We start from the raw sequence: 11,421 nt of genomic DNA, 5'->3' as shown, positions 1-11,421 counted from the left end.
TCTATTGTGACGCATCGATACAGGGGCTTGGTTGCGTATTGATGCAGCGGGATAAAGTTATTGCCTACGCTTCGCGGCAACTCAAGGTTCATGAGCGGAACTACACGACGCACGATTTAGAGCTGGGAGCTGTTGTTTTCGCGCTCAAGATATGGCGACACTACCTGTACGGTACCAAGTGCACAATTTACACCGATCACAGGAGTCTCGAGCATATCTTCAAGCAGAAGGAATTGAACATGCGTCAACGAAGATGGGTCGAGCTACTTAATGATTACGAATGCGCCATCAAGTACCATCCAGGCAAAGCCAATGTTGTGGCTGACGCTCTTAGTCGGAAAGACACTCTACCTAGGCGTGTACGAGCCTTACAGCTCACTATTCAGTCTGGTCTTCCTGCACAAATACGAGATGCTCAGGTGGAAGCATTGAAACCAGAAAACGTAAAGACTGAAGCTTTACGTGGCTCAAGGCAACGAATGGAACAAAAGGAAGACGGCACCTACTATGTAACGGGGCGTATTTGGGTCCCACTTTTTGGCAGTTTAGCGAGCTGATAATGGACGAAGCTCACAAATCTCGCTACTCGGTACATCCAGGGTCGGATAAAATGTACCACGACATCAGGGCCACTAATTGGTGGCCTAGCATGAAAGCCCACATCGCTACTTACGTCGGCAAGTGTTTGACATGTGCAAAAGTCAAAGTGGAGTATCAGAAACCAGCGGGCCTACTTCAACAACCCAGGATACCACAGTGGAAATGGGAAGAAATTTCCATGGATTTTGTTACTGGCCTGCCTAGATCTCAGCGTGGGAATGATACCATATGGGTGATCGTGGATCGACTCACCAAGTCTGCACACTTCCTGGCTATAAAGGAAACGGATAAGTTCTCAACTCTCGCAGACGTTTATCTTAAAGAAGTTGTTTCGAGGCACGGGGTGCCCACCTCCATCATTTCGGATCGGGATGCACGATTCACGTCAGAGCTATGGCAAGCGATGCATAAATCTTTCGGCTCACGGTTAGACATGAGCACAGCGTATCACCCTCAGACGGATGGGCAGTCTGAGCGAACGATCCAAACTCTTGAAGACATGCTTCGGGCATGTGTTATTGATTTTGGCAACGGCTGGGAAAAGCACCTCCCTTTGGTGGAGTTCTCATACAATAACAGCTATCACACCAGCATACAAGCCGCTCCATTCGAGGCATTGTACGGGCGTAAATGCCGGTCACCTCTCTGTTGGGCAGAGGTGGGGGATAGTCAGATCACGGGTCCGGAAGGGTGTGGTTCGTTTTGGCAAGCGGGGCAAACTAAATCCGCGGTATGTCGGACCGTTCGAGATCATTGAGAAAATAGGCAAAGTAGCCTACAAGCTAAACCTACCAGCTGAACTCGGTGCAGTTCACAATGTATTTCACGTGTCGAATCTCAAGAAGTGCCTGTCAGATGAGACCCTCATAGTTCCTTTTAAGGAACTCACTATCGACGAGCGGTTGCAGTTCGTCGAGGAGCCAGTTGAAATCACGGACCGGGATGTTAAGGTCCTCAAAAACAAGAGAATCCCTCTTGTTCGAGTTCGTTGGAACTCCCGACGTGGCCCAGAGTACACCTGGGAACGCGAAGACCAGATGACAGAAAAGTATCCCCAGTTATTCGAAACCAATACAACCACTACTGAGGCTGAAGCTACTACTGCGGAATTTCGGGACGAAATTCTAGATCAACGGGGGGATGATGTGACACCCCAGGAAAACCAGTAAACGATATAACTTACCTACCTTCCTCAGTAACTGCATGCTAAATTTCGGGACGAAATTTCTTTCAAGTTGGGGATAATGTGACAACTCGTATATCGAACCCGTCTTTGTGTTGTATGTAACGTATGTGAACTTGATTGACTTATTGAATGTTGTGACCTTATGTTACGTGAGTATGTGAACTATTACGATTATTGAATGAATGCATGATATGTTATATAAATGTATATGTGTTACATGATCCGATCGCACAACAATACACCCACACACTCGATCGCACAAGCCCTTTGGGTCGTATCACTTGCATTCGGACTATAGGGCAGCCCAAGTTTGGGTTCGGCCCAACCCCTCATGAACGACTAACACTTAGAAGTTAGTAACCTTCTCATTATTTTTCCAAACATCAAAAACACACAAAACCCTAGCTCTCTCTTCTCTCCTTCGAAACCGACGGCACCAAGGTTACACATTCGGATCAATTCTTGTCCACTTCCTCTCAATCGGTTAGTGCTTTATGTTATGTCTGTAAGTTATGTATGATTACATGTTTGATTTCATGATTAGGGTTGCTCATATGATAAGTTGTGATGTTTTATATGTATGTAAATCGTATGTCTTGCAAGAAATCGGTTGGTTATGTGTTGTTTGAATTATGATTGTTACCCGAAAACAAACAAATCGGCTGTGATTTGATATCGGATGAATGGTGATATAATTGTTATGTAATCGGCTCATATGTGAAGGTGTTAATGTTCATATAAATCGGATAGTTTGAATGTTTTAAATTGTTGTTCAAGCTTGTTCATGATTAGGGTTCATATGAAATTCATAATAAAAACCTTGTTTTGGCAACACCTTGTTTAAACTGACTTGGTGGAACGCCCAAGTTCAGATCTTAGGGTTGGCAGCTGCTAACGCCACCCCTTGGAATGATTTCAAGGAACTGATCAAAAGAGAATACTGCACACGGGAAGACATTCACAAGTTGGAAGATGAGTTGTACCATCTGAAAATAACCGGGTCAGAGATCGAGGCTTATACCAAGAGATCAAACGAGTTGGCTGTGATGTGCCCAACTATGGTGGACCCTCCAATTAAGCGTATCGAGTTGTATCTCAAAGGGTTGGCGCCAGAAATTCAGAGCCATGTGACATCGGCTAATCTTGACAACATCCAGGCTATTCAACGCCTCGCTCATCGCATCACAGATCAGGCAGTGCATCAGAATAGGCTGCCTAAACGTATCAGCGCTACCGCTAGTACTTCTACTACACTTGCTACTCCCAGTGACAACAAGAGAAAATGGGATGGGGATTCTAGCAAGGGATCAGCTTCAGTTCAGTCACAGGTTCAGCAGCGAAAGACTGACAGTTATCAGAGTCCCAGTCAGCACTCTTCAGGTAGCCACAGGCAGGGCGGATATCGAGGGAACCTCCCAAAGTGTAACAACTGCAACAGACACCATAGTGGCCAGTGTAACAAGGGTCGCTGTCAAAGATGCCTCAAGATGGGTCATGAGGCCAAAGATTGTAGAAGCCCTCGGCCTGCGAATCAGAATCAGCAGCAGCCACCAGCACAGCAGAATCAGCAACAGGGCAACAAGGGGTGTTTTCATTGCGGCGCAGAAGGGCACTTCAAAAGGCACTGCCCTCAGCTAAACAGGAACCAGAACAACAACAACAATAACAACAATCAGGGAAATGGCAACAACAACAACAATGGTGGGAACAACAACGGCAATGAAGCAAGGGGTCGTGCATTTGTGTTGGGGCAGGGTGATGCCAGAAATGATCCCAACGTAGTTATGGGTAAATTTCTTCTCGATGATATTTATGTTACTGTTTTGTTTGATTCGGGTGCGGATACGAGTTATATGTCTTTGAAAATGAGTAAATTGTTAAAACGTACACCAACACCCCTAAACACCAAACATGTCGTAGAACTAGCAAATGGTAAAAGTGTAGAAGCCACGCGTGTAGTCAAGGGTTGTAACATCGTTCTAGCGGGCCAGGCCTTCTTGATTGATCTTATTCCAATAGTTCTGGGTAGTTTCGACATCGTCATCGGCATGGATTGGTTATCCAAGCAGCAGGCGGAGATCCTATGCAAGGAGAAGATCATTCGTATTCCTCGTACGGGAAAGGAACCTCTCGAAGTTCAAGGCGACAAGAGTGGTGCTGTGGTTGGCATCATCTCTTTCTTGAAGGCTCAGAAATGCTTACGAAAGGGTTATACGGCTATCTTGGCACTTGTTACTGATGCATCGACAAAGGAGAAAAGAATAGAGGATATCCCAGTTGTACGCGAATTTCCTCAAGTGTTTCCTGAAGATTTACCAGGTCTACCGCCTCATCGTCAAGTCGAGTTTCAAGTCGAGCTAGCTCCAGGAGCAGCACCTATAGCTCACGCACCGTATCGTTTGGCTCCAACTGAACTGGAAGAATTATCAAAGCTGCTGCAAGAGCTCTTGGAAAAGGGATTTATTCGTCCAAGCTCTTCGCCTTGGGGAGCTCCAGTGTTATTTGTGAAAAAGAAGGACGGTACCTTCAGGATGTGCATCGACTACCGTGAACTGAACAAGGTGACGGTGAAGAACCGTTATCCTCTTCCGCGTATAGACGACTTATTCGACCAGTTGCAAGGGTCGAGCTACTACTCCAAGATAGACTTGAGGTCAGGGTATCATCAGCTGAGAGTCCGGGATGAGGACGTCTCCGAAACAGCATTTAGAACTCGCTACGGTCACTACGAGTTTCTCGTCATGCCATTTGGGTTAACGAACGCGCCTGCTGTGTTTATGGACCTTATGAACAGGGTGTGCAAACCCTATCTAGAATTATTTTGCTATCATATAATCAAGACCACAATAACACATAACATCCCACGCTATAATATAAAACAAATAATTCAACAACGCATATAATGAGGACACTGCGATTTAGCTATCATATAATCAAGACCACAATAAAATGTTTACAAGTTTTATAACTGTATCGTACATCAAAAGCGACTAAGGGCCACATCGCCCTTGTCTGAACTATCTAGTCGTATACAACAACCAAAAATCAAATATCAAAAGTCATCATGTCATCCTGTGGTCTTCAAAATATTGTGCAGTCGGCTCAATCGATGTCTTCTCACCAAAAGTAACACTACCTGCAACAGACCAAAAATCCTCATGCTGATGGTGGAGGAGGAGGAGGAGGGAAGAAAATCAAACGGCGCAAACGCACCCAATCCTCCTCAAGTGCATGGATAACGCGCAGCAGGTAAGCAATCTGCTGCTCAGGAGTGAGGAAGCGGACGTCAGAATCAGGGGGTAGTGGAAGAGGAGCTGGTGGTGTAGCAAAAGGAGACTGACAATGACAAGGGGGAGGACGCGGAGTCCTCTCCAGCTCTTGGACTCGTCGGCTCAAAGCATCCTGCTGTAACTGCAGGGATATGAGTATATCATCTGTGGTATATCCGACATGATAAGGATGACATGGGTCTGACAGAGGCATAACATTGGGTGATGACCACAAAAATGGCTCGCCCATAGGTGCTGAAGCAGGAAAAGCAGTATGTGGGGCAGGTGTGAAGGAGGGCATAAATGAAAAAGCTGCTGTCGTATGGGGCATATGATCGGGCTGCTGTGTGGAAGGTCCTTCCCCTAGACGGGGAGGAGGGATATCCTGTAGAAAAGTGATGGGTAAGTCCGTGCGGTGGACATCAGATACGTGCAGATGATGCTGGGGAACATCAAGCGGTGCAAAAACAGTTGAAACAGTGGGTGTGACTGGTACAACAAAAGATGGATAATCGTCGTCCTCTATCCACCCGTTACGGGTGTCACCGTATCTGGGATCGACATGTGTGGTAAATGGTGCACGGTCAACAAACACCGGCACAGGATCAGGCAGTGGTGCATCAACAATAGGAACATCAGAAACCGGTGGTACGACGACTGGTGCGTCAACAATGGGTGGTGCCAAGACTGGTATATCAACGTGATCAGGCTCAGGTAAAGGATCAGGCAAAGGTGCAATAGCTGGGACATCAATAGGGTCATGAGCAATGATAGGCTCTGGGCCAACTGGAACAGGCTCAGCAAGTACAAACTCGACCTCAGGATCTGGGTCAACATCGTGGGGAACGAGGGGCGCAACAGACATCGTCGTGTCTGAATCGGAGTTGGAGGAGTAGTGTTGCATGCCCTGGGCGTGAAGAAAAGCGGACGCTACAGACTCAAACGAGTCTGGACCAGACGGATCGGATAAGGCCTCCTCAACAGGAGCCTCGACAGGAATAACAGGGTCAGCAACTGGAACATCAACAGGTGGGACATCGTCATCCATCAGGGCCACACCATCCTAGTCACCCTCGGGGGGACCCTCAATGAATATATCGATGTCATCGTTAGCTAACTCGTCGAGTGGCAGATCCTCGACATGAACTGTAGCGAGTGGGAGAGGAGCAGGGACCTGAATAAGAGGTTGGTCCCCGTTGAAAGGACCATCAGCTAGAGGCATAACATCCCCAAAATCTGGTAGGGCAAAAGGCTGGAAGTCGTCCTCATCAGTGCTCGTAGTATCCGACGTATAAACCTCGCTCTCAGATAGAATCTCGTCGTCTGAAACTACCGCCATAGGATCCAGCGTGTCCGATACTCCGGTATCTGAAGATGACATGCTGTCTGTAACACAACCACACATATGCACATATATCAACATGTAATCAAATAAGCATGTAAGTCTCAATCAATGTCAGCAAGTAATCATCCTAGTCTTCCCCAGACTATCTCACCTAGTCTCTCAGACTGAACTCCCTAGCCTCTCAGACTAACTCCCTGGCCTCTAGGACCAAACCTTCCCAGTCTCTAAGACTAACTCCCTGGTCTCTAAGACCAACTCCTAGTCTCTAAGACTAACTCCCTAGTCTCTAAGACCAACTCCCAGTCTCTAAGACAAATCCCTTGGTCTCTAAGACTGAACCTCCCCCAGTCTCTAAGACTGAATTATAAACATGAATTTTTGAAATGTGTATTTGTGCCTTTTGTTTGTAAAAATTTTTGTACCCTGGATCTGGACGTTTTGTGTATGCAATATAAAAATATTTTCGTGAGAGCCCTAGTGATCATATTCTAGACTCGAGAAAGAATCCTAGTTCGCTATGAACCTAGCTCTGATACCAAGCTGTCACACTCTGGCTTTTGCGGAAGCGTGGATTATTTTGGTGTGACTTCGTAATACCATAGCAACAATCATAACAATGCTATATGATAAAAACACAAGATGTTCATCCATTCATTAAGTTTCCAGATACCACAACATCATTGTTTTGAAAATGTCGATACTTAAGATAAGTTACAAACCATAGTTGACTACAACATGTTCATGAGACACAGCAAAAGATTTTAAATAAAACGTGGTTTAAAGACATGTAACCCGTCCAAGTAAGGGTTACACCTCCTAAACCTACTACCCTGGATGACATCTTTATTCAGCACAGCCTGAAACATATGCAGACACTTGCCAGATCCCTTTAGTTTCCTGAAATACATGTTGTTTGAAAAATCAACAAAAGTTGAGCGAGTTCATGTGTGAGTATGTATAAACCTTTATAAACAATGTATGTATGTCCCGGTATGATTGCAAACAAGGAAAAGATCACCAATGGTTTGCAATGCCACTGATATGTGTGACGGTGTAGGAAGACTCAAACCTAGCAAAGTTGCACCGGGCTCCCGGCTGGAAGACATAGTCACCACAATGGGCCACCCTGGCCACAGGGGTGTGGGCTCGCTGCACCCAAAATAGATCTATCACTCATGCCCCTCGGTCCTCATACGACGATTAATGGTCCCAAGTATCCGCCTACCCTATCACATGATCTATGGTTCTTTCCTAGGCTAATCATACCAATAGTATTGTAAGTATCCCTTTGTAACATGTATTTCACCCCCGACGTAAGTAAACAAAACAGTTTAAAGAAAAGGGGGACACGAACTCACAGCAGTGCGTCTCCTGAATCGTATCGTCAACTCAAACTTGGTTCGCTACACGACAACCTACAACGTACTATTGTCTATTAGACGAACAGGCCGTGCCTTGCTTTTGTATTTACGGGTTTGAGTTACGTTACTTTGTTATTATTCCAAGTTATAACTTCTTGTTAAAATAATAATAATTATTTTAACTTAAGTTTTGTTTTTAGGGTTTTGGAATAATAGTTAGGCAACTATTTCGTATTCATACTTCTCAAGTATTTTATATATGTATTTCCTTCCCAAGGATGGGGGTATTTATACATGTATATTTGTAGTTTCGAAAAATATACTTTATGTCCCATTTGGAAAAAAAAATCATATTTAACTCATTAGTCCAAAATAACTTATTCCCAAAATATATGTATTTTTCTCAAAAATAATACATTTTACTTCTTTAGCTTCCAAAATAATATCTTACCAAAAATATATGTGTAAGAGTATTTTGTGGAATATTTCGTAAGTTACGTTTTCGCGTTTGGTTTTGTTGGTGCAGTTGTCTGTCGACTACATCTTCGTTCGAGTCTTAGTTTAGGGTTGATTGAACATTGTACGGGAATATAGAGTTGTAGTGATGATTTCCCGAGAAAGTTGATTTCACATATATGGACATGTTCGTATGTGGGAAACCACTATGTTCGTATGTGGGAAACCACTATGTTCGTATGTGGGAAACCACTATGTTCATATGTGGGAAACTACTGATGTCCATATGTGGGAAACTACTGGTTTCGCTTATATGAACATATGGAGGTTTCGCTTATATGTACATGTGACATAAAAGCGAAACCACCAACTCTATATAAGGGTCCCATGAGAGAAATCATTTGTAACAGTTGTGTAATTCCATACCGAAGTGCTGCCGGTGTGAAGACTGAGTTGTAATTGCTTTCTAATCAATACAATCAGTTGTTAATAGTGAAATCAAGCTAAACAAAGACTGAATCAATGAATTCCGCCTCTGATTCAGTCTGAGCACTCTTTTGATCGACTCGTTAGGTCGTATCTCGGTCCTACAAGTGGTATCAGAGCTCAGGAGCAAGAGTTCTTACCGTTTAGCTCGTTTTCGCTCAAAAATTCTGAATTCTACACCTTCTTTCATCATCAGATCAAGTTTTAACGGTCGAAATTTGCTCAAAATTTCACAGATTGTGTGTTATTGGACATTAACAAACCCTGGAAAGTTTCGGACCAAAATACGGACTAAAAATGGATGAAATTACCTTCGGACTAGGTTTCGCTTATACGGACACTGTGTAGTTTCGCTCTTGTGTCACTAAAGTTGAAGGGTTTCGCTCCAAAAACCAAGTAGTTCCGCTCTTTTGTTAACAAAATACTAGTTTCGCTCTTGTGAACTTCATGGTTTCGCTTTTGTGAACAAGAGGTTTCGCTCATTTGAACAAGAAAAGGTTCCGCTTTTGTGAACATTAGGAGGTTCCACTTTTGTAAACATTAGGAGGTTCCGTTTTTGTGAACATTAGGAGGTTTCGCTTTTGTGAACATTAGGAGGTTCCGCTTTTGTGAACATTAGGAGGTTCCGCTTTTGTGAACATCAGGGTTTCACTCTTGTGAACATCAAGGTTTAGCTCTTGTGAACATCAAGGTTTAGCTCTTGTGAACATCAAGGTTGTTTTGAGAAAAAAACGTGTCGAGATTGTTAGAAAAATGGCAATGATGTTTGATGAAAAGGAAAACAATAATCTTGAAAGGTTAAATAATTGGTATCGAGGATATTTGAGTAGTTATTATCAAGGTTTGCCCAAAAAGGTTTGGAGTACCCGGTTCGAATGTTTTCTGTGTATGAAAGATGAAAAATTGGGTGATTTGGAGAAGCGTTTTGATCGTTTGATTGACTATTTGAAAGAAAATCAAAAAGTAATATCAGAAGCTGAAATGGTATCAAAGTTTGCTAATGGATTACCAGCTGAATGGGATGATTTTTTGAAAAATCTGAGAGAAAATTCAAGTTTTTCAAAATTATCTTTGACTAAATTCATCAGTGAACTTAAAAATCACGATTATGAAATTTATAAAAAGAAGAGAGATTTGATGGATAAAATAAAAATGAATTTAGAAGATTTGAATTTAGATGTGATAGATGAAATAAATAAAAGAATCAATATTTGTTGGGCAGCAAAAAGAATGTTGAAATACGATATGAAGAGAGGTTGTTATATTGATGATAATGGAAATCCTCTTGATCTAGTTACAATCTTTGGTGCAGGTACATATAAGATAGAGAAAGAACAAGCTCCAAAGAATGAAGAATTTGTGAAGAATGAATCTTCAAATTCTGAATTAGTGTGCTCCAAATGTGACAACTTTAAGACTGACAATGACAAACTCTTGAAGGATGCGGAAAGTTTGACATCGGAAGTCAAGAAGTTGAAAGATGAGAAGCAAACTGATGAAAAACAGATTCTGGATTTACAAGGAAATTGTGAGAAGTTAAAATCTGAGAATGTTAAACTGTTAAGTGACTTGAACAGTTTAATATCAGAAAACAAAAAGTTGAAAGAAAATGCAAAAATTGTTGAAGATAAACTGAAAAATTTTGAAAATGAAAAATTAAAATTGGAAAAAGAATTTCAAAGTCAAATAAAAATTCTTGAAGATGGGAGAGATGTGTTTAGCAAAAACAACATCGAAAATCAAAAAATGATAAATTCTCATCTTCAGAAGATTATTCAACTTGAAAAAGAAGGTGAGCAAGCTCGAAAGAAAATCAACGAGCTTGAAACGAAATTGAAAGGTTTTGTGACTTCTTCAGAGTATTTGAATGTTCCATGTCCAAAACCGATCAATTCTGTTTCAATAAGTGACGATGTCACAAACTTTGACAATGTCAAAGTTGAAGATTGCAATGAGAAATCTGATGATGAAAATGAAAAAAATTGAAAAACAAAAATTGTTTTTGAAATTAAAAGAAAAATTTCAGAAAACTGTTCTACAATCGACTGAAAAGGGAGAATGCTCTAAGCAAAAACCTTTGAAGAAGAAAATGGAACAGAAACAAAAAAAATTAAAAATGAAAAAAATGTTCAAAAAGATAATAAAAGCTCATCAGATCGATCATCCAATCAAAATCAAAATTCGCAAAAATTGAAAAATAAAAACTCAAAAATTGTTGGCAATAAGTGGTGCAGGTCGGACCACAGTGCTCAAAAGTCAAATCCAGCAATCAAGAGGAAAAAGGAATATCACCAAGCCAAACAATGCTATGATCTGAGCATTTGGTGTGAAAGTGGTACATGGTACGATAACAGAGTGTGTTACCGATGCGGTTATCAGGGACACATTGCTGTTAACTGCCAAAGCTGGAATTATGAGACGAGAAGATGCTATAATTGTCAAATTAGAGGTCACATTGCCAGAGATTTCCCAAGGAGATCGAATGAAAGATTGAGGGTTAATTCTCAGAAATTGGCAAAAATTCCAGTCAAGCCAAAAGAACTGAAAGTTCAAGAACCAAAAGTTCAAAAACCAAAAGTTCAAGAACAGAAAGTTCAAGAGAAGAAAGTAAAGCTTTCTCAAGGGCAAAAATACAGACTGAGAAAGAAAAGAAAGAAAGCAAGGGAGTATCTCGAAAGGATTTTGTCCTCGGGTTCATCTGTTGGTAAGAATAAGAGT

General features: G+C 42.1%; 1 protein-coding gene across 1 annotated transcript; it reads right to left on the bottom strand.

Moving 5' to 3' along the window:
• Positions 1 to 4,942: 4,942 nt before the first annotated feature.
• On the bottom strand, positions 4,943 to 6,103 carry LOC110943443 (proline-rich protein 36-like). Its single transcript, XM_022185193.1, has one exon. The coding sequence runs from the start codon at positions 6,101 to 6,103 to the stop codon at positions 4,943 to 4,945; it is 1,161 nt and encodes a 386-aa protein (XP_022040885.1).
• Between the last annotated feature and the right edge of the window lie 5,318 nt (positions 6,104 to 11,421).

The sequence above is a fragment of the Helianthus annuus genome, chromosome 5 (assembly GCF_002127325.2).
Source record: "Helianthus annuus cultivar XRQ/B chromosome 5, HanXRQr2.0-SUNRISE, whole genome shotgun sequence".
Taxonomy (NCBI): domain Eukaryota; kingdom Viridiplantae; phylum Streptophyta; class Magnoliopsida; order Asterales; family Asteraceae; genus Helianthus; species Helianthus annuus.
The sequence above is the reverse complement of the archived record's forward strand: the minus strand, read 5'-3'. Positions and strand labels throughout refer to the sequence as shown.